Genomic DNA, 24503 nt, shown 5'->3' on the forward strand with positions numbered 1-24503 from the left:
TGGCACCCTCAGGTTGGGGCTGGGTTAGTCCCCTCTTCTCCCTCAGAGACACCCCTAAAACTCCTTGGGTTGCGGCAGCGCCTGGAAAATCTAAGATTATCCCTTAGCTTGCTCAGCTGGAAAAGGGGGCTCCGTCACGAACCGGTGCTTCTGGTTTTTAACCCTCGCACACTGGAGCGCCCATTGTCTACTGAAGCAGCCGCCTTTCTGATAAAAGGTGAATGCGAACTGTGTGGGCTAAATCCTACGAAGGCAGATAGACATCAGGACATCCCTGACTCACGCAAGCCTGGGGAAAAGTCTCACTCATCTTCTTCTGCAAGGAGTTAGACCAAAGGAGGAACTACTTATTGATTTTCCTGGAGTTAGAAAGTAGCTTAGGCATTCGGGGCAGGTAAGAGCGGGTAGGGGGCAGGTAAAAGCGGGTAGGGGGCAAGAGCATTGCCCAGGACCTATTTTAGACATGATCATTACATAGATGCATATTTATCTTCACCAAAGTGCCTTGACCTGCAATTGAGTGTATTGCACAAGTTTGGTTTTCAGCATATGGTGTCCCCTAAATTAGCATCCTGCCTCCAATAAATAAAACCCCTACACTGTTCTCTTTATCGCAGAAACTACACACATAACTTCATTCTGGAACATGCAATGCAGGTAAAACCAGTTCTGGATATTCTCCCTACTGACTCCAACCTTTCAGAATGCTAGAAGTTGTTCAGTAGAAAAGGTAGCAAATAGAAAGATATAAAGAATACAAAATGTTACATCCAAATAAAGAAAGCAACTAGAAATTACTTTTAACTATAAACTGGAGGTAAACCCAAATGAGAATATATTCATTGTAGAGCAAAATGAATGGTGCAATGAACCCAACCCAAGGTTTACATTAAAATCCTTCTAGTTGCACCAATTTGCAAAGATTTACATTTTTTACATTTACAAATTTACATTTTGCCATAACCACCATAGTAAGACATGACAAGTGAAAAAATTTTTAAATGGCATCTGGGAAGTTTGGTAAAATCACTAGAATAGTCTTCCAAGTTCTCAGCTACTGAAATGACAAGACAGAGCTCCATGAAAACTGGTGAACAATTTGTTCCTTTCTATTAACTACAATGTGTCAGATTACTTTTTTTAATACAAATTATTTTTAATCTATTGCCAACTATGGAGTAGATCACAAGACAGTCAGTTCCAGTAGCATGTGATTAGCTGAGGAAAGAAGAGGGGCTATATAGGAATATTTCTTTGTTTGGGTGACACAAAGATGAATGGTCTATTGTCTTACTGTCTGAAAAGAGAAAAAGACAACTCAACAGTGCCATCTCCTGGAGAAATTACTAAATATACTCTTAAACTCTGTGAAGCTGTTAGAACTACCTGTACCTTCGCTTTTTTAATATATTGCTTTTGGTTATTATTATATGCTTACAGAATATGTATTTCCTTCCTCAAACTGTATCAGTCATTGGGGACATGGTACCTTGCATATGGCACTGAGAAAATGTTAGTGAATGAACTATTTTAGTATTTCACTTTTGTCTAATGACACAGGCACTAAATACAATAGTTGCACTGTCAGATCTCCTTTGTGAAATACCATACCTAAGGTCTTACCTTATTGGCAGGACTAAAATATGTAGATTTGTCTTATTACCAAACCCTTACTCTTCTCCAAGGTAAATTCTGCAGCAGAAAGAATAGAAAGCAGTTACACATCACAAAACTAGCTTTTGCCAGTAAGATTATTTCTCTGATTCTGTCTAAATGGACACAAGAAGCCTTGTAGAAAAATTTAAAATTCCAAAAAAAACCAAAGTTCTCTTTCAAGAATGCTATAATTCTATTAAGAATTCTGTAATTGGAATTATAGAGGGTATGAAATTTACTGTTTCACCAGTAGAGTAAGCTTGAAGCTAAGAACTATTTTATTCTGTAGTATTTGTGTTTTCCCTCCATAATACATGTCTCAAACACCTCAGCTCTCCCTAAAGCAGCATGTTTTTTCCATTTCTGCATTAACCAACATTGAGTTAAATGGGGTATTGTTTATTATTTAGTTCTCCCCACTAGAAACTTCATGGGAGCCACAGACCACACCTGGTATTTTCATAGCTCTATTCCCAATACCTAATACATTACTTGACATACAGTACACAGGTACTCAGATTTGTTAAATCTGAATAAACAGAAGTTGATACGATTTTTCAATGGCATTTTCCACTAGCATTTGGTAAGAGGTGAACATGAGAGAAATTAATCTCATGATCATGTTATATTTACTAACAGTTAAAATCACCAGGACAGTCTCCAGAACACTGGTGACAATGTAACTCTAGTCACCTATTTTCCTTATATGTGTGTTTCTCTAGAGCAAAATTCTTTTCTTCCAAACATTTTCCATCATTGCAGATGAATTCATTGTGAATTCAGCCTATTCAAATAATCAGAATTTGACATCACAGAGTACAACTTCCTACAGATGTTAATGAAGATAATAAAGAAAATTTCGTTCCAAATTGTCTGTTAAGGCACAAGGACTAATACAACATTGTAGCTGGTTTATTCCAAACCATCATGGTTTTGGGGAGGACTTCAAAAAAATGTTCTTTTGATGGTCAGTTAGTAGCATCTCCTTCATATAAGGAAAGTAGCAAAAATACCTATTTGCTCAAGAGAAACTACAGAACTGAAATGGGTTTACAGTGGTATTAGTATCTGTAACACATGAGGAAGAGCCAAACTAGTCTGAGTTCCTCTGTCAACACCAAGGAATTCATGATATAGCCGATTCTGTGTAAAGAGCCACTAAAATAATTTTAGAATAGGCACTCTGATAGGATAGGGAAATTATTTAACATCACTATCCTTTTTGCCCTAGTCTAACATAAGCATTTTGTACAAAAGACTGCATTAGAAGAGAATAGTCTATTAAATATTTTAAATTTTTCTTTATTCCAGAACTGCCTTTATGTACAGACATCATAAAAAAATGCACATACACTGGAGGATGTCCAAGGAAATGGAGCTGAAAATAAAAGTTAAGGGCAATTAGGAGAACTGAAATTGTCCCCGAGAAATTCTGAGGATCACACTTCTTTAAATGTCCTTGATAACCTCTTCAAGTTCTTCCTTTGTGAACATGTGGAAATTCTGGCCAGGCTGCACTGTGGCTAGCTGGGAAGGAAACAGAGAAGGGTTAATAAGCTGAGCTCGGTTACCCTGCTTGTAGCCCTAGCATGGTCAGGAGGAGTTGTTGGTGATGCAGCTGTTCATTAGGAACTGAGGGATCTGCTGTCCCAGGGATATCCTTTCCAGCAGCAGTTTCCAAAAATAGCTCTCTGACTCCAAAATAAAAATCTTATTGACCAAATTTTCTATTTTGAGGTCAACCCACCACATAATAGTTAACCAAATGCCTGGCGTCACTGTAACTTCTTGAGGTTAGTTCAATGAGGATCACAAAAGCAGCAGCAAATGGAGGCCAGTACTTTTTTCTGTTAAGATCCCTTTAGAAATATATTAAAAGCATATTCACACACTTGCAAGTAGAGCTTGTGTGTGTGACCTTGGGTTACTTGGCCACTTCGTACCTTGATTTCCATTGGTAAAATGGAGATAAAATAACACCCAACTCACAGAGTAGTTATGAGGATTAAATGTGTCAATCTATGTAAAGTGCTTAGAACAGTGCCTAGAACATTGTAATAAACACCATATAATTAACTATTATTGTTAGGTATTATTTTCTCTAAAATTGTTCATAAGGTAACTTAGCAAGAAAACAGTTTGCTTTGTTTTCTTTTTTTTTTTTAAAGGATTGGCCATGAAAAGATCCCATTAACAATGACAATAGAAAAACAATTATATGACTAAAGATATTAGTAATAACGAGCAGTCTAGATTATAACCTATTTAAGCAATAAAAGACTAGTGTCACTAGATGGTTAGTTTCAAATTTAATCAAATTTTCCCCATCATCTCTGCTGACAACACAGTCCCTTGTTTTGGGTAATACTGAGAAACAGGTGCCATCACGTTTGCCTAAAAAGCTTTTGTGTTTAATTTGTTTAAAATGCCATTTCCTTACATTATCTTTTTTTTAACTTTAAAACTAAACATAGTAGGGCATTTTTTTGAATAATATTCACTACTGATATTTAGTATAATTTGAAAAATGTCAGAATTAGCATAATCGAGTTACATGATGTTTATTATTCTCTGCCTCAACTACAGGTAAAATTTAGAAAAAGACTTATTACTACACATCTTAAAACACCTGAAGATCTGGTCTGGGAACAGACTAAAAAGATGTTCTCTCAAAGCCTGCTGTCACCACTCGATTCTCCTTCAAGATCTATCCAATTACATGAAATGATACAAGAGTCCCAAACATATTTCTAAAATATCTGTCAAATAACTTACTGATGTCCATATAGACCATGAGTTCTATTCCAAGGAAATTAAAATATATAAATGTTATTACTGCTTTTCTCAAGGACATGAGGACAGAGAGATATAAGGTCAATAAACCAGGTAAGAGTGAGGGCCTGAAGAATTTTTTGTCAAGTCACCCATGGCTCACAGTCACATCCAAGTTCTCCCAAATCATAATTGGGGCTAAAAACCAGAAACTGGGCAAATTCTGAATTAGAACAGTCTTATAGAACCAGGCTGCAAATCAATACTAATTAAGACTTTAAATACTACCTTCAGGAAGGTACTCATCACTAGATGAGTAAAAATAACCCCTTGCATTTACACGATGAATATGAAAGATATTTTTCTATTTATCTCACCTTACTTTCAAAAAACATCTACGAGGCAGGTAAAACATATTTTCTTTCATTGATTTGATCAATAATTAATTGCCAAGCACCTGTGTACTAGTTATAGTTGTACTAAGCACAAGAGATCCAAAGATGAAGAGTCTCTGTCTTATTTACGAAGAGTGCTAGAGGCCAAATGCTTTTAATGTCCAGTAAGTCTTATAAAAAAGCCCAGTGTATGTAGCCTAAAGGCACAAAGGAATAATCTAGGGGGGATGCAGGATGGCCTCAAGGAGAAGTGACCTTTGAGCTGTGTCTTAAAGCACAGCAAGGATGGGTCTGACAGTTGAGAGGGCAGACTGAACATGCAAATGCATAAAAGCATGACACAAGATGCATATTTGCAAAACTGAAAGTAATTCTGAATGGTTAGAGCAGAGGTTGGACATGGGATGAGATGAATTGGAGAGGTAGTAGTTCAGAGCTCATAGAGAGTATATTAAAATGGTTTAAAGTACAGGACCAAAATCAGACCTCGTTTCTCATCTTGACTCCATTTACCAACCCTGTTATTTTGGATAAGGTCCTACCCTCTCAAAGCCTCAGTTTCCTCCCTGTAAAATGGAAATAAGAATACCTATCTCATAGGGCTGGTGTGAGAATTAAAAGATAATTGCATGTAAAATGCTTAGCAAGATACCCAACAGGTTAAACGTATGCCTTAAGAAGTAGTGAATTATTGTGCCATTAAAAGAAGTTTGGAATTTATCTTTCAGACAGTAAGAGTCAGAAAAGACTTTTTAAAAGTGGAGAACAATCAAGATTAGATACGCAATTTAGAAAATCCACTTCAGTGGCACACTGGCAGAGGAAATGGAATGAAAAGGAGGAGAGCAAGGCTACAGGCAGGAAAACTAGTTAGGAAACCACTGAAAATAGACAAGGCAGGAGAAAAATGAAGTCCTGAACAAAAGAAGACCCTGAGAGTAGGGATGAAGAGGAGGCACTGATATGCGAGTTATTTACAAGGAGGTAAAAACACAAATCAGCAAAGACAAGGAAGGTCAAAGTCTTCCAGGTTTCTGCCATGAATGACAGGTACACTGGTGGTATCAGGATTAGAAATATGGGAAGAGGAAATGGTTTTCAGGAAAGATGATGAGTTTTGTTTTAGAATTGTCAAAAATTTGAGGTGTCTGCTTCAGAAAAGGTCCAATAATAGGTCTTAAAAATGATCATGAGATCTCATAAACAGGAGTTATCTCAGCAAGGAGCAGTCTCAGGGGGAATAATAACAGAAACAAATGGCAGTGATTGAGGAATAAATGAGAGGTGAGGCAGTGAAGACAATGAATATAGATTCTGTTTGGAAGAGGCTCAACGATAAAGGTTTAAAAAGAGGATGAATGGAATAGCAATAAAATGTAACAGACTCCTGAATCTCAAAATCATGCTAAGTGAAATAAGTGAGACACAAAAATAATACACACTGTATGATCCATTTATGAGAAATTCTAGAACATGCAAAACAAATCTATAGTGACAAAAAGCAGATCAGTGGGAAGGAAGTGACTAAAAAGGGGCATGAGGGAACTTTTGGGGATGACAGAAATATTCTCTATCTTGATTGTGGTGGCAGAAACAAGAGTTATACATTTATCAAAATTCACTGAACTGTAAACTTAAAATAGGTGCACATTACAGAATGTACATTATACCTCAACAAAGTTGATCTTTTAAAAAGGGATACTAGGTAGAGAGAAAGATTAACAAAGGTGGGTTTTGTTTGTTTTTCTAAAGAAAGATGCAACTTGGAAGTTTTCCCTTTTGAGGGGAAGCAGCTGTAGAGGAGAGGCTGGTGATCCCAGGACAACTGATGAGCAGGGACCTTAAAGAGATGGAGGAGGATGGGCTCCTTCTGGACCAATGCTCCCAAATGCCTGACCTTCTTACACTGACCATCAGAATCACCCAAGGAGATTTCAAAAATACAGATTTCTGCTAGACAGCCAAAGACTGATGGACAGCCAGGTTTAGAAACCATGAGTTAGAGCTTGGAAAACTGGAAGTGCCCCTTTTTTCAAGTGAAGAAAACTCTGGTCAGGTATTAATGCAGTAAGTAGTAGAGCATGGATGAGACACACCTGATCACTTCTTCAAAGCAACACTGGAATTGCATTGAAACTGAGTAAGCTGAAAAATATCTTCACAGTTTTAGTTCAACCAAGCAGGCCTTAGAACCTTCACTGTGAAATCAAAAGAGCCACACATGAATTACCCTGAGGTAGCAAGAAGATAGTCTTAGAGGAAATGCCAAGAGCCTATCTCATTCAGTAGCATAGAAAACAAAGTCTGAAAGGAACTGACAAAATCCCTCTTAAGGGTCAGGATGGGGTTAGCAAGGCATTTGTTGCACCTCATCATCTCAGAGGCCGGCATGAAGAGGAAGAAGCATTTCCAAATCTTTGCTAATTAGGTGAAAAAACAACAATTTACAAAGTTTTTCCATTTCCATTCCAAATCCCCCATCTTCCCATTACTGCTCAAAGAGCAAGCCACCCTGCCCTCCAATCCTCTCTCCAACTCTTCTCAGACCTTCCCAACTTCAGGCCATCCCGTCATTCTGGCATCCAATTTTGCCCTTTTCACTGCAGCCTATGGAACCCGGCTCTCCTGCTGACAGATGGACCAATACTCTCCAGTACTCTCTCCATTCTTCTGCCCATAACCAGTCAATTCTCTGCCAGAGATTAATCCAATGATACATTTTCTCAATCTATGCTGATATAGCTGAAAAGTATCCTGGTAAGTGCTGACTGGTTTAATTACTGATTTGTGATTACAGCTTCCTCAGTTGGCCTTTAATTTTTTTTAATTAAAACATAAAATACATATATACTATACCTCCAAGGGTAACCACTACCCTGACTGGTTTACAACAATTTGTTTTGTGATTCCAGCCTCAGCTAGTATTTTAATGTGGCCCAGCAATCTTTTCACTCATCCCTGTTTTCTCTTTTCCCTATCCATATTGACTTTTCCAAATATTTCCCATTCTTAACTGCACTGTTGCCCTCACCCACCCTCTGTAGATAATCTAACAATCGCCAGGGGTATATAGGACCTCTCTTCTGATTCACCTCCAAACCTTCCTTATCTTTACTCATCTTTACCTCCTTTTCTCCTATTTCCTCTTAGCATCCTAAGTAAGGGTCTTCAGAATATGGTCCATGTCTTTCCAGTGTCATCTCTTGCCACCTCCATATCTTACACACATCTCACACCCCAGCATTTAGACAAAACCCTCAAAGTTCCCTTTCATGCACAACGTTATTTTACATGTGCTTTTCCCTCTTCCTGGAACACCATTCTCTTCCCTTCTCCAAACATCACCTCTTCCAGTAAGCTTTCCTAATGCCCCAGTATAAGTTGTATGCTCCTGTGTCAATCCATTCTTACTGCTATCACAGAAGTATCATCCCAAGCTGTTATTATCTGTATGTCCTCTGTACCACACAGCCACTACTCAACTGGGAACTGGATTTTCTGTCTCTGTATCCCTGGCATCTACATAGTACCTGGCATATAATGGGTACTCAATATAATGCTGAATCAATTCTATTTTTCAAAATCAATTCCTTCATTTATACCAGGATTTCTCTCTTCTAGAACGTTTCCATCACTATCTAACTTCCACTTTTAACTCTTTTAACATTTTTATATCCACTAGTTTCTTCTCAGACTATTGTAGTATTTTCCAGTCTTTTCCCCATCCTTGAAAGACAAAAATCTTTTTCTTTAATGCTGCCTGCTGCTGCCACTAATTACTTCTTGAGAAAGTAACATACTCTTATTTTGTCTACTTTATCACTCCCTTTTATTCTTTAACTCATCAAATTCTGGCTTCTGCCATTACTAAAGTTGCTTATTCAAAGGATAACAATAACTTCTTAAGAACTGAGTATATAAAAATGTGATTATCTTGATCTATTTAATCTTCAGTAATGACAGCTATGATATCTGAATAAAAAACAATAAAACAGAAAAATACCTCTATGTTAGTTGCATTCAGCTTCTCCTCCATTACTTGTTTGAGGATTATGAGTGAAGACTTGATAGCTTCTTTCAGTGTCATAGACTTGAAACAAAGAGGGTAAAAAGAGTGGCCATTAATTGTACATAATCCTTCCTTCCTTCAAAGATGCCCCCTATATCTCCCTGAAGAAATGATTTAGCAAATATTAATAAATCAAACATCTTAATAAGTACACTGCATTACAAGTATCTCCAGAATTCAAGTAAATGGTAAATTAGTAGGGTACATTTATTCAAAGAAAAAAAAGTCTCATTTTAAACCAGAACAAAGTCACCAACTTTAACATGGTAAGTGATCTCTGAAGAAGGGGAAATGGTTACACTTCTCTAGTTATCTTCTTTTAACTTAGAAGCTAGATAATATTGCTAATGTCCTATAAATAATAATTTCCAAATGACCTAGAAGTAGTCTAATGGTTTAGTACCTAACTTCCTCCACATATAAAAGCAATATTATGAGAGGTTGATGTAAGCAGGCATCCCTGTAGAAACCACCTGAACAATAAGTATGGCAGCACTCAGCCACTACAGTGAGTTACCCAACACCAAGTCTTCCCACCCCACAAAGATACAAAATGCCAAATGCCCACTTGCTTGAAGAGCCAGACTAGGAAAGATAAACTGCTAAGTAAAACTGTGAAGATAAAGGATAAACAAATTGTGGTACATCCACACCATGGTATAGCACTCATCAACAAGAAGAAACTACTGATACGTGCAAGCACAAGAATGCATCTCAAAGCCAGTATGTTGAACAAAAAAGGGCAGACACAAAAATACAAACTGTATGATTCTATCTATACAAAGAACAGACAAAGCTAATCTACAGTGGCAAATGGGGCTGAAAGGGAGGGACAGAGTGACTGGAGAGGAGGCAAGCATTTTGTGGGGGGGCTGATGGAAGTGTTCTGTATTTTGTTTTAGGTGGTGGTTACAAGGGTGTACACAATTATCAGAACTCATAGAACTGAACTCTTAGGTATGTATGTTTTATTGTATGTAAATTATACTGATTTTAAAAAATATTAATAAAAGTTGTGAGAATGCTTAGTTACCTTGTGGTAAACTTCTTGCAAGGAGCTCTGGGCACCCTCTGAAGCAGAGCCAATTGCTCGAGCATCACATTGTACAAAGGTTCCAGATGGATCCATATGAAACCTGCAAAACCACCAGAAAGAAGAGGATTAAAATGCTAGCATGGAATGGTGGCATTTTACATAACAAATGTCTCACTAAAAAACATAATGCTTGGCCCTGCAGCCAGGAAATATTAAGGCACAGATCTAGAAGATGTTCTATGGCTGGAGAAACCAGATCTTTTAAAAAGTGTTTAAGAAAACTAATAATAACTAAATCAGGGATTTAGAAGTATATATAAATATACTTTATATATATACAGTATATATAAATATGGTGCTTATGTATGCCTATCCAAATACTATCTGATAGGGAGCAAATCAATATTCCAAAGCAAGGCTCTAATACACACCTTGACTATGGTAACAAAGTTATTTCTAATTTCTTTCCAGAATTAGCACTGGTTCCAATAGCGGAGTTCTTCAAAAAAATCCCCAAATTTGTCTTTGTATACACAGCACAGAATCACTGAACTTTACAGAATTAGAAGCCCTTCATTTTTACAACTCTACAATAATATTCTCAGCTGATTTAAACAACCAGTCCCAACCCAAATGAAAACAATTATCCCAAAAAGGAAGCAGGGAAAAAAAATGGAAAGTGGTACTTACAGCTGGGGTCCTTTTTCATCAACTCCTCCAAACAAGAGTGCTACTCCAAAGGGACGAGACTAGAACCAAAAAGCAGGAGGTATTAAGGCAAATGGCTATGAAGTATGGGGAAAGAAGGGCTGGGAAAGGTATGTTCAGAGGACAAATGACTTAAGTTCCATAGAACAGCAAGAAAACTTGACACAAACATCACACTCACCATGGCACCTGGATCTGCATCTTCTTCTCCAAACTGTAGGGCCAGGTTTGACACAGCCTGGGTCACACTCTCCACTGTCATGGTCTCATTGTAGGTGAACCAATGGTTCTAAAAGAAGAGCAAAGTATGTTCTACCTTTAATAAGAAGGGCATTGAAGGGCCCACTATGTCACTATGCACATCCCTTTGAACTGTGGTTAAAAACTGGCGGCTCAAGCTCCCGTGTGTTTTCCTTAACACTAAACTCAAATGCTTGGGACTACATTAGAGGAAGAGAAATAGCTCCAGAAATAAAGTTATACCAAAAAGACTCTATGCAATGATAGACTAGAGGATTGCTCCCTTGAAAAACAGGGTTAACCCCTCAAAGCACCAAGTTTTATCTTTTTTGCTAAGTGAAAGCTAATAGCTGAATGCCACTTTCCCTCAAAGAGCCTATCTTATCATTCTGTTGGTGTTAAAATTAAATGACTCATTCTTATATAAGTACTGATAGTAAACTTGCAAATAAGCAGAAAAAATTTTACCAATCAGACATTTCTTCCTTACCAGGCAGCAGGGGCTCAGTTTAAAAAAAAAAAATCAGTATTGCTAATCAGTATTTATCACCTGGTACATATTATTGCTCAGGAGAGCTGTTAATTGCAAGCCTAGCAGCAAAGGCAGTTGGGGGGAGAATTCCTTTAGCTATGTCCACCTCCTGCTATGGTGCTCCCGTAGAAAGTCAATTAGGGAACAGAATGAAGTGCAATGTTTGCTTTATATAAGCCAAATCAAAAAGAAGCAAGAGACTGTCAGCACTATTTACCACGGCTTCCTTAAAGCTGCAACGGTTGGATAGCTAGACTCCAATTCTCAGAAAATCATAACCAGGGATTCCACCCAAAATCACTCCCAAGAGCAACATCCGACATTAACAGAGATACCTGCAGCACAGCCCGCAGTCATATCATCACTAAACAAGGGACTCAAGCATCATGGTAAAAAGGAGAGATGATGCTAATGTTACCTGTGTCTCCACTCTGGCTTTATCAATTAAAGTCTTAGCATCAGCAATTAGCCCACTCATGGCACAACCTGTAATGTAAAAGCAAAAGTGACCTGATAGTCAAATCCTTGTAGAACTTTTCATTCACTCAGGAAATACTGAAATTCTGGAGTGAAACCATAGCAGTCATTCAGGAATCACAAAGCAGTATACCCAAGAGATTAGATAGGAAGGATTATCTGCACTGAACACAAGTATAATTATATCAAGAACAAATGAAAAACCAACCACAATGACACAGAAGTCCACTATTAAGACAGGAGACAGAGAAGACCAGCTAATCAAACATGAATTTCCACATATTACATTCTCAAGCATTCCTTTAGCACTCTTTGTAGACCATGATGCACTTTCAAACTAAGCAAATACTAACACCCCAACAGGAGAAACAAGGGGAAAAAATAACTATCTCATTATGAGTTTCAGTGGAAGACTCTAGAATAAAATCAAAAGCCTTTTCACTTCCTGACCAAACATAACTAATTATATTAGAAATGGACCAAGATGCCAAGATTATGGCTGTTACTTATACGTCATGAAAATCTAAATTTCCAACCTGGTCTCACTCCCAAATTTCAGACCCATAAAGCCAAATGACTCCTTTAATATATCTACTTGGATATACCACAGATTCAACTCACTTCCCTTCTAGACTCCATCTTCTTCCCTGGGCCTCACAACGAATTGAATCCCAAATTCTGTTAATCGCTATCTGATTAGCCAGTCTGGCATTAGCCCTTATGTCTCCATTTTCTGGCCACAGCCTTCATCATCTCTTTATTTGGACTATTAAAAAAACTTCCTAACTGGTCTCCCTGCCTCATCTCAGCCCCCTTCACTTTACCTTCAACACTACCATCAGAACAGTCCTTCTAAAATCCTAATCTGATCATATTATCTAAATGCTTAAAACCTTTGCCATCAGTGCAAGAAGGATCAAGTTCAAGCTCTTTAGTGTGATACAGAAGTACTTCCACTTATTTCTTGCCACATTCTACCTCCCAGTCATATCAAACTGCTTGTGCCACGGTATTTTATATTTTATACCACCGAGACTTTGCTCATTTTTATTCCTTCTGACCAGAGTGCTCTCCCCTGCTGTAACTAGACACTTATTTGCTTGGTAAACACTTCCTCATCTTTCAGAATTCAGCTCAGCTCAAGCATCACCTTTATGGAATCCTTTTGTGAAAGCCCCACTACCACTGGCCCCAGGCAAAACTAATTACTTCCTCCATTGTAGCCCTACTGAGCATACACTACAGCCTTTCTTAATACCTGTATCATTTAACTGTAATGCCTTATGTACATGTCCACCTTGTCTACTGGAAGACAAGGACTATGTCTCATTCCTCTCTGTGTCCCTGGTATGTAGCACAAAGTCTGGCACATAGTAGATTCTCAACGTGTTGGATGAAATGACACTGACCTACCTACGAAAGACAAACAGCGTGAGATAAAGTAGATATAGTATTTTAATCTTAAGAGACTAAATCTCAGTTTCTACATCTATAAAGGAGATAATGTCACAGTCCCTGAGTCACCATGGCATTTGGTTCTTATGCCTTCAAGTAATTAATTATTTTACCAATGTTTTATTAATTAGATGACTAGATAGCTTAAGAAAATGTGGACAGTCAACTAAAATGCCATGTTATAAATAAGCAGAACTACCCATCATGCTACAGTGATGCAAGAAGCTACTGCAGGGCAGTTGAACAGATACAAAAAAGGGAGGAAGGAAAGGTAGGGGGAGATAGAGAATAAAACCATAAATCTGAAAACAGAGGAAGAGTACCAATCTGGTCAAAGTTTTATACTCTCTGAACCTTAGTCACTCTGAAGACCTTTAAAACTTTTCTCTTTTCTTAGTGGACACCCCTAGGTTCCCACACAATCCTCTGCTCCAGGTGGCCTTCTAGTGTTATGCATCAATGAAGACTCAGCCACCATGGGGAACGGGTCTATGATTCAACCTTTATGTATTTCAACAATCATCACATCTGCCAAGTCTAAATTTGAGGGAGAAAGGAACTTCTGGAAATAGGTTAATACTACAACTGCTCCTTACTCCTATATCATGCACACTGGCCTACTACCTGGAAAGTGATAGCTAACAAGGGAATAAGACATTCATCTAGTGAACCTCCCTTAGAACATCAAAGAAGACTAATCAACCCAGGCCAGATCCTACAGAACAGCTTTCCCCGACTCCTTACCTATGTGAGCATCAATCTCTACAATCTTCTCAATGCTGCTTGGCTCCATGAGTGGAGAGGTAATTCTCTTCTCCACAGCTAGGCACACACCCTCTGATGTCTGGATCCCAATGGCGGTAGAACCAAGCTAAAGAGAAACAGGTGATGGTTATCACATAGGGATAAAAGAACAGTCTCACATACTCACCAGGAATCTCTCTGTGTATCTTCACATGATAGAAGCTTCAGTCAGCCATATCTAGCACACAGAGAGAATAAGGAGCATCCTAATAAATAATGTACTATTCCTGTCAATGGCGAGAACATTGATTTACCGAATTTTGTGCTTCTAAATGGGAAGTTCAGGGGGAGGGTACAGCTCAGTGGTAGAGTACATGCCTAGCACAAGCAAGGCCCTAGGTTCAATCCCCAGTACCTCCACTAAAATAAACAAACAAACAAACAAACAAATAAACCTAATTACCACCCCCCACTGCAAAAAAACAACAACAAAAAAAACTGGGAAGTTCAATAATGTCTTAAAAATATCTTGAAAATGATCAACTTTAATGCCCATTTTGGGGAGAGGGGCAGATTTTAAAGTTCTAAACGCAATGGGCAAGAAAGTAATAAAACTCTAATTTTTTTTCTGGACCTGGTATCTTTTTACCTCTGCTACCTTGATCTATCCCCAAAAGTGATGTCCCTCAAATCTACGTAACCTCCAGAAAAGTAATTTACTTAAAAAAGAAAAAAGAAACACCAACAACAACCTAAAAATATTAACTTAATCTTTCAAGGACATTAGCAGTCTAAAACATAGCTTGACTTCATCTGTCCATCTCCATACGACCATCCTAGTCACCCACCCCTCTATGTCTCAGTTTCTTTATCTGCAAAATGGGGATAATAATAAAACCTACATATCAAGAAGGGTAAACACACTAACACATGAAGTGCTTAAAATGGTAACTAGCACATAGTAAACCAACAACAAATGTGAGCTACTTTATTATATGCCAAGATTACTTTAACAGCCTTCTACTTAGTCTCCCTATCTTTAATCTCTCTCTCCCAATGTATCTTTCATGTTATGGCCTGACTGATATAATAAAATGCTACTTTTATTATACTTTTCCTTTTCACAAGAACTAGTATCCTCCCTATACTGCCTGTAACATAAAATCCAAGTAAGCTTCCAGAGTCCTCAAAACCTAATCCTACTTTCCTCTTCCAATTTTATTACTTATTATTCTCCAACAAAATCCCTCAGGTATAGCTAAACCCATTTTCTCACGCCATATCATCTCCTACCCTTGTACCTCTGCTCATGCTGTCACCCCTTTGCCTATCTAAATCCCACCCATCATTCATAAAGCCTCTCCTGACTACATGTGCTCTTTCCTCTCGATAACCATTAATATTTAGATAGTTCTACAAAGCAATGGATGTCAGTGTGAGCCTCAGACTTCTGGAGTCTTTTATTGCAAAGTATTCCAAAGAATTTCATGAACCGTTATGCATACATGCTTAACACGTCTGCAGACAGAAGGATCACGTCTGACACATATGTTTCATTTTTCAAATGTGTAAAATTATGACTTTATTTAGAAGTGTTATTAAATGTATATACCTGCTTTTTACTGTATATTTTCTTAATCAATGGTACATGCATAACTACAGGAGTTGAACTGTCAAAGAATTTTATGTAAAAAATGAGTGCTCTTACTCCTAAGTAAAGGTGTAGACTGAATACATACATTAGCTCTACTCCTTCCCCAAGCTTGATAACAGGAGATTAAAGGGTTTAAGTGGGGCATAGGATAAACCCACTAGGACAAAGAGAATGAGCAGAGACATGGTGACTAATTTTAAAGAAAGAGGACAGGTTTGTGGTAATTTACTTTGAGTAGACCTAAGATATCCAAATCCTAAGCCAGTGGTAAAGAAAGTCAAGAAACAACCTGATTTATACCACAGGACCCCCCCCAAAAAGGGAATGATGGCAGCAAGGACCTCTGGAAATAGAAATGAAATAGCTAAAAATTATAAAATTAGTTCAATGTTTGCTTAAGAAACAGATTTCCAGATCCCTTACCCTATCTAGCTTTAAACCAGATGATGGCTCCCACTCCCACTCCTGCAGAAGACTCTGGAGAGGGTAAAACAGCGGGCCTATAGATTGGGGGACACCAAGCACGGTCAAAGGCGGGAGTACTACAAGAGAAAACAGGAGGATTAAGTAAAAACTGACAAGCTTAGTGTTAAGAACCCCAGCCTTCTTTCCCTACTCAGCTCTCAGAAGCCAGCAGCCAGAAACACCCTCCAGGCATGAAATGAGAAGAGGCAGTTTTCTCTAGAGCAGTAGTTTTCAAATTTTCTGACCCGAATCTACATTAAGAAATGTATTTTATATCATGATCAAAATATACAAACAGATACAAATAAATAAATGTAATAGAAAAAAAGAAACACCAGTACTATAGGCAAGGCACTCTAAGACCTACTGCTCCATTCTACTTAAAAAAGAAATGCTCCTGTAACCCATTAAATTGATTCAATGTCCACTAATGAATCAAGATCTGCAGTTTAAAAAACATCTCTAAAGAATCTGGCTAATTCGAAAAGAAAAAAAAAAATCTTAAAAAAATTTTTTTTTTTATCCTTGAAGAAAAAAGAAGATACTTCATCCATAAAACAAGAACAGGGTACTAATAAGAAAAAAGAAAAAAAAAGCTTGGTATTTAAAAATAATTTATGAAATTATTGGAGAATGGAGTCTACCAAATTGAAGGAATACATCAAAAAACAATGACTTGGGATCTAACACAAGGGGGAGTTAAAGGGAGTTCCTAGGACGAAGCCGATCAATCCTGAGTGCACAGCTGTGCAGCAGGCCCAGAGAACCAGTCCAGACCAGAGCAGGTCAGAGACTCAAAGATTTCTTTAAGAATCTTGAACAGGCTACTCAATGTGCCTGGGTGTTTTGAGATGATACATATAACTTGGAGAGACCTCTGGGATGAATTATTGTATTTACATACTAAACTAGGCAATTTTTTAAAAAAGAGAATCATTGACTCCTAGGAAAACAGTATTATACAGAAACAGAAAAATGGCTGAGGTGTGAACAGCATTTACACAGTCATACTAATATAAATGTTGACTAATGATCTAACAAAATTATGATAGATATGATGTTTACTGACAAAACTGCCCTATCCCCACCCTAGTAGGAAATTGTACATCTGTGTGTCATTGGGGGCAGAAATCTTCATGGTTCACAATAAAAAGCCCATGGATAATACCTAAGTGAAAAAAATATAAGCCTGTGTTTTTATCTTGGAGATATGGAAGTAAATGCCAAGAAAATTAGCTGAAAGACTTTAAAGTGTTACACCTGAGAAGCAGAAGATGAAGGAGGACAGGCTGAGGGATTGTTTTTGTTACAAGGTTTATAAAACTATTTTACCTTCTGAATCTAAAACTACATGCAGGTATGCCTTAAAAATACAGTTGACCCTTGAACAACACAAGTTTGAACTGCAGTGGTCCACTCACACGTGGATTTTTTTCGATAGTAAGTACAGTACTGTACTACAGTACTGATCTGTGGTTGGCTGAACAGGTGAATGCAGGACTACAGATATGGAGGACCAATTACAGATTACAGGACAATTTTACAGACTGGAAGGTTGGTGCCCTTAACCCCCACCTTGTTCAAAAGTCAACTATAAAATTAAAAAAGTCAGAAACCATTGCCAGAGAATTCAATTTAGCACTTAGTTGTTCTCTAATTGTTTTATGTATAGTATATTAATCTTGAATCTCTCAAGCAGGACAGAATTCATATCTACTTTTTAATTTTACCTAGCAGAGTTGTTTTCAACTGGGGGCCATTTTACCCCCAAGGGGACAACTGACAAAGTCTAGAGACATTTTGGGCTATCACAATTGGAGGAGTAAGTGCTACTGGCATCTAATGGGTAGAGGCCAGGGATGCTGCTAAATATCCTACAATGCATAGGACTATTCCCAACAACAAAGAATTATCTCGTCCACAATGTCAATAGTCCCTATAATTATTTTGTGGAGGAAGTGCTTAGCAGCACAAGAAGAAATTCTCAGCTTATTCAATTTAAGTTGGCCTCCAACCTAAATAACTTTCTAAGCTCCTACTCCAAAAAAGGGTAAATATTTTTGAGACAGGCTATTTTATAAAATATATCAAAATCAAGATAACTTTCTTTTGTACATTACTTGTATCCCCAGACATTTCAACATTACAATTCTGCCTAAACTCCATTCCCACCCTGGCTGGGACTGAGGAGAGGGAGAAGGGAAGAAAGGGAACATTTGAACTATGTATTGTATATTTAATATAACTCACTAGCAATAGTAACCAATGCCCAGATGTTTAGTATAATATAATAATTTTGGCACTGTCACAGATTTCCACTCCTTCCCCCAAGAAACGTACTCTAAAAGGCATTTTGCCCCCACCTCAGCTGGCTATATCTCACCCATGCCATCCACACAGCACAGTACCTCTAAGTGATAATTTTTACTTGTCAGACATTTTTAGTCATTTCTCCAGCTCCTTTCATACTACTAACTCCTTACAATTATCAAATTGCGTTCACACAGGGTGCTCCGAAGTTGCCAAGACAACAACAAGGTTGTTTCAACAGCCAAGAGTCTGAATTTTCACACAGGTTAAGTAGCAACATCAATGGCACTATCCCTATCCTAACCCAATCGAGGGCTACAGAGATCAGATCCTATCGCATTATCTCTAAGCAATCTGGAAATTTCTAGCACTGAGGGGCTTAAGGAGAACCAAAAAAACCTGATAATTACTCTTGGCTGGCACATCTGGATAGAACTATTATCTTAGCTGAGGCTCAAAATAAATGCTACAGCTAGGAATTGTGATAGTCTCCAACTTCATAGTAACATATGGTTTAAATATAGGGCACACATGATCAGAAATAGAAAATAGGCACCTTTTGTAGCTGGCCCGTCATTTTCTGTCCATTATCTATCATAATGCTTCCACCTTCACTTCTGCGTCTGCAACTAAGAATCTTCTTTGCCCTTTTCCAGACTGTCATACAACCAGTTCCCCCTAATACACTCTTTCAAGAGGTAACTTAGAGGGAAACACAATAGTTCTCTTCAAAAAATATGTGAGGAATTGTCTTATGGAAGAGGTTTAAACATCCTGTATGGTTCAAGTACCAACTGAAGGAGACTTCAGGAGGCTAGCCCTTTTTTTTAATTGAAGTATAGTCAGTTACAAAGTGTCAGTTTCTGGTGTACAGCACAATGTCCCAGTAATGTGTGTGTATATATGTATGTATATATATATGTATGTATATATACACACACACACACATATTCGTTTTCATATTCTTTTTCATTAAAGGTTACTACAAGATACTGAATATAGCTCCCTGTGCTCTACAGAAGAAATTTGTTCAGGAAGTTTTTGACTTTTGTTTCAATACAAGAATAAACTTCCAAACCATTATGAACTGTTTTCAAACAGAATGAGCTATCTAGTGAGAAAATATTCTGTTGCTAGAACTATAAAAAAAAGAAGCTGCTTAGGGATATAGAGGTGACTGAAATGGAGTGAAGAGTTGGATTAGATCAGAGATTCTCAATCCTTCCTAGAATCACTAAGGGAATCCTTAAAAATACTGATGCCTGGATTATTACATTATAATTAGTAAAAATACTAATTTAGATCTCAATCAGACTTTACATTATTCATAATCCAACAAAGAGATCCCATATAACTAACTGTAAGTATAGGTAGGTTATTTTTAAACTACTTTTTTGAATACTGGTTTGAACTATTCGATTCTGTTGCTAGATTACAGGACACATCTCTTATTCAGTCCCAAAAAGGTAGAGTACAAATTCACAACTTTACCAACAAGAGTACAGGTAATCAGTTAAATGATTTGTTCGGGATGACAAAATATCTCCCAGGTGCTAACTGGAATTCTATACCTCTCTTTTTAGAGCCAAGAAGATTATAAACACAAAGATGTCTCTCCAACCCCACTAAGAAAAAGCTACTTACATAATTATGAAGCAGTTATTTGTCCAAAAAGTTTCAAAATAGTTCACCCAGTTGTTAGGAATGTGATTGAAATTGTTGTAAAAATATTTAATTGTGGTTGATTAAAGGGAGATAAAGAACATTTTCTAAAGGAATAGCTAAAACACATTTACTCCAAATTAAGCATTAAGTTGCCATGAAATTTCAAAAACTATCCTATTTGCTACTATACCTTGATAGCCTCAATGGCATATTCCACTTGAAATAATCTTCCTTCAGGAGAAAAAGTATTCACGCCCCTATAATTAAACAAATGAACAACAACAAAAAAGCATTAAAATTGTTAGAAAAAATAAGTGTGGAGACACTACACCGAAGTTATTTGACATCTAGCTTAGATGGCTACAAGAAGTACACACAGTCATTATTCTCCTTTGCCCACAACAATCTGTAGCTATTTTTTTGGTACATTAACAGCTTTTCAAGAGAATGGAACCCATATATAGAACATTTCTGCCCCACTCCCAGAATATCTTCAAACTGATCTAATGAGAGCAGGTGACTTTCAGCCTCAATCTTGAGTCAATTTGGAATTCCTTCAGCAAATTCATGCCCCCAAACTACCAGGCAATTCCTAAGAAAATGTGCATTTATCCTTATCCTCTTCCCATTACGTGCATCTGATGTTAATATCTTACTTTTCAGTAAAAGTCTGTCACATGGACATTTCTCTATTTAATTGTATGAATTAGTATGTTATCTTAACAACAGGCTGAGATTTGGGCAGTTCCTAAAGCCCAACCTAGTTAATTCACTCAATATATTATACCAATTACATGCCAGACTGCTTTTCTCCCTTAAACACCTCCCAACTTTTCCTTGCTCCAGTCTGTTAAAAATCCCTCTGGAGAAGAGGCATCACAGCCTTAGCTATAAAGGCTTTCAGCATACAATGCACACTTTAAGAATATCTGAACAAGTGCATGAAAATAGTTATGATCCTTGGCTTATGGAGTCTAGATTTCATAACATGTAACATAATATAGAGTAGTGTTTTCAAATTTGTTTCCTTAAAAACATTCTTCAAAAGACATTTATACAGGGAAAAGGGTATAGTTCGAGTGGTGGAGCACATGCTTAGCACGCACAAGGTCCTAGGTTCAATCCCCAGTACCTCCTCTAAAAATAAATAAATAAATAAGCCTAATTACCACCCCCCCACAATTTTTTTAAAAAGGCATTTATACATATATATATTCCAAATATAAAATAGATAATAATACAAGTTGGCATTTACTTCATATCTACTATATGCCTGGCACTGTTATAAACCTTTAAATGACTTAACCCACTTAATTCTCAGAACAATCCTATGAAGTAGTATTCTAAAGTAAGTACTATTTCATAGATGAAGTTGAGACACAGAGGTTGAGTAATAAGCCTAGCCAATTCACTCAGCATGTAAGAGGCAGAGCTGGAATGAGAATTTAGGCAATCTAACTGCAGAGACCAAGCTTTCAACTATTTCACTATACTGTCTCTGTGAATTGTTCTGGCTACTTCAGGAATCAAAGGAGAATCTCACCATCCTAGCCTCCCGTTTCCCTCAGAGGTATTATCCCTTAAGTTATTTAATAGGAAGTTTAGGACTCTAAGGAACACTTAAAATAAAAAACTATCTTGCCTCTATAATAAGATAATTAGTTTTGAGTTGCATAGATTATGAAAGCACTTTGTACAGTGTAAGGTACTATGTGAATATGAATATAGTATTTTCACCCCAATTCAGGAACTTCATCCTGATATTACTATGTCCTCCCTAATATGGGCTCTGTTCTGGCTCTCTTCTCAAACTTTCTCCGGGTTATTTCATTTTTACCAAGCATCAACTACTTCTAATCTGTTACCACTGTGACCTCTTTCCTGATTAATCTAAACACCTCCCAAGCATTTCCACTTGCATATTCTATTAGCACCAAACACTCAACATTTTCCAATCTGAAATATCTTCTTAAATCCAGTCATCCTTGCAAAATCAGCTCCATATCCTGCCATTCCCTACTTCATTTTTATTTTGAAACATCTCCAATCTCCCAGTTCCCCAAGCTAGAAAGTTCTGAATGGTCTGACTCACTCCTCCCCTTCTCTCGTATTAACCATATGCCAAATCATATCAATTCATCAGTTCCTTCCCCACAGTAACTCAACACTCCCTTCCATTCTCAATGCCCTCATTACCTTTCACCTAACAATGGTAATAGCCTTCTAACCGGTATTGACTGTTTCCTCTAATCCAGTCAATTAGTTTCTATGAAATGTAATTATGATTATGTAACTTCTTAAAACAACAATTAATGACACACAGATGCCTACAGAGTAAGACCCAAACTCCTCAACCTCACATTAAAAACCAATCAGTATCTACCAACATCCTGTTTTTCCCATATCTTCCCCATTCTCATTTATGCATCTATGTGCCAGCAGACTAGAATTTTCCCAAACATGAACTGTGCTTTCCCACTGCCCCTCCTTTGTTCATCCTATATTCTCTGCCTCAAAACTATTCATCCTATAGTCTCTGCCTCATCCTATATAGTCTCACTATCCACAGTTATTAAAATCTTACTTTTATGACTCAGTTTAAATATCAGCTCCTTTTGAAGTTTTCCATAATCCCCTAATATTGACTGCAATCTCTCCCATCAAAACTTCTACAGTGTCGATCTCAATTTCTTTAATAACATGAATACATTTCTGACTTACTCTATAGTTACTTTTGCAAATAGTTCTTTAAAAGGCAGTCTCCCATATAAGAGCAAGGATTGTGACTTTGTTCACTGCCATATGACCAGCAACTAGAACTTGTACACAGCAAGCATTCAAGTACATTAGTTAAGTGAATAAAAAATGACCGTGTTTTAGGCATTCTTTGCGAAGATACAAAAGTAAAACCCAAAGTAGTCAATAAAGATGTTAAGTAAATAATCTCAAAACCTTAATAAAGCCTTTCTGATAAGGATAACAACTTCTATAATACACACCCTAACTCAATATTATATCACCCCAAAATGATTCTCTTCAATGTTCTGGAAGCTAAATATTGACTAACAAAGTCATTTTATAGGACAGTAGGAAAAGGAGTCAGTTTTAAAACTTCACATACATCTTCTATGAGTCAGTAAAAAGATTTTTTTTTAAAGGAGGGGGATAGTTCTAAGTGATAATACTTTTGACAGGGTCAACGTATACTTGACAAGAAATGCAGCTTCTCAAGTCATCTGGTACAAAGAAAACATCTGCCTTTCCTGGCTTAAAAAAAAAGTAATAGCTACGTGAAACTTAACTGAGCAAAACAGAAACTGAAAGTAAAAACGTCTACAGCATAAGTATGTAAAATTTAATATTAGCATTTCCAAGCTCTGAAAGGTTTTTTCTTTTTAATAAATACAACAATCTCACAGTCTTGATTTCAAAAACAGATTTGGTGCTTAACACACACTTAAAGTAACTTGCTTTAAACTGTTTAAAAGTCAGAAAAAGCCTGTCTAGTGGAACGCACGATGACAAAACTCTTGAGAATCACTCTATATTCCAATTCCCGTAAAATCAGACTCCAGACACGATATCTGGGCAAAGCTAAGACTGCCTTCCCGCTTTTGCAGAAACTATACATCCCAACACGCATTTCAATCAAAGGAATGGCTGTTCTATTCCCACAACTAAGAAACGGAAAACAAGGTTGCCCGCCTAGAAGGAAAAGGGAGCTGAAATTGTCACACCCGTTAAGTGATCTCTAGTTGCTTTTTCGTCCAGGCAGTACGTTTACATTTGAAAAAAGGCAGTCATACTTGGCACGAAAAGGTGAACGGGCGAGAGGGTGACTCCTGGCCTTCTCCGGGTTAAAGGTCGGAGGAGTCCCGGCCCCTCAGCCTTCTTTCCCCAAGCACAAAACGGAGTTTTCTCGCTTCCGCGCCGAGTTAGGACCCAGGAGTGACTCAGCGGTAGAACAAGTGCGGCCGACAGGCGCAAATCTAGCTTGGAGAATCACAGCGGGCGTCTGGGAAGAGCAAGAGATCCCCAGGCCGGGCCGGACTCCGGTTCCTGGGGCACCCCCATGACACGGCAGAACCCAGGCCCACACCCGGCCACGGGCCCGCCCACCCGTAACCCCGACCCCATTTTCCCCAGCCACACAGACCTGTCATACTCAGACCGGGTGAGGAACATGGTGAGAGCAGGAGGAAGCAGCGGTGGCTACTCGGGGATTCTGAGGGCCAACACGAGTCCACCTGTACCCAACTCAGCCACACCGCCACTCAACAGAGGCCCCGGTCCCAGTGCGCGTGCGCCCGCGACCCCTTCAGCCC

The 24503-nt window shown here is 37.8% G+C and overlaps 1 protein-coding gene across 2 annotated transcripts; it reads right to left on the reverse strand.

Annotated features, from left to right (window-relative positions):
* Positions 1-2937: 2937 nt before the first annotated feature.
* Positions 2938-24491, reverse strand: PSMA5 (proteasome 20S subunit alpha 5). Of its 2 annotated transcripts, XM_032487265.1 has the most exons (10): positions 24335-24405; positions 20369-20435; positions 16162-16280; positions 14085-14211; positions 11827-11894; positions 10818-10925; positions 10619-10677; positions 9926-10028; positions 8827-8913; positions 2938-3183 (listed from the first exon to the last, which is right to left on the reverse strand). In XM_032487265.1, exons 4-10 carry the CDS (start codon positions 14131-14133, stop codon positions 3106-3108), a joined length of 552 nt encoding a protein of 183 aa, XP_032343156.1. In that variant the 5' UTR covers positions 14134-14211; positions 16162-16280; positions 20369-20435; positions 24335-24405; the 3' UTR covers positions 2938-3105. The 2 variants fall into 2 exon arrangements, with proteins under 2 accessions (XP_032343156.1, XP_006180009.1); XM_006179947.3 differs by lacking the exon at positions 16162-16280 and having other exon boundaries at positions 24335-24491.
* Positions 24492-24503: the final 12 nt, after the last annotated feature.

This window comes from Camelus ferus, chromosome 9 (genome assembly GCF_009834535.1).
Source record: "Camelus ferus isolate YT-003-E chromosome 9, BCGSAC_Cfer_1.0, whole genome shotgun sequence".
Classification (NCBI taxonomy): domain Eukaryota; kingdom Metazoa; phylum Chordata; class Mammalia; order Artiodactyla; family Camelidae; genus Camelus; species Camelus ferus.

Bases quoted from the DNA above. Each gene is read 5' to 3' on its own strand.
- PSMA5 (XM_006179947.3), bottom strand. From the start codon at position 24,363: ATGTTCCTCACCCGGTCTGAGTATGACAG. The intron at 11,895-14,084 runs GTAAGGAGTCGG...TTTACATTACAG, and splicing joins AGAGATTGATGCTCACATAG to GTTGTGCCATGAGTGGGCTA. The intron at 3,184-8,826 runs GTATTTTTCTGT...TTTCCTTCCCAG, and splicing joins TGAATGCAACTAACATAGAG to CTAGCCACAGTGCAGCCTGG.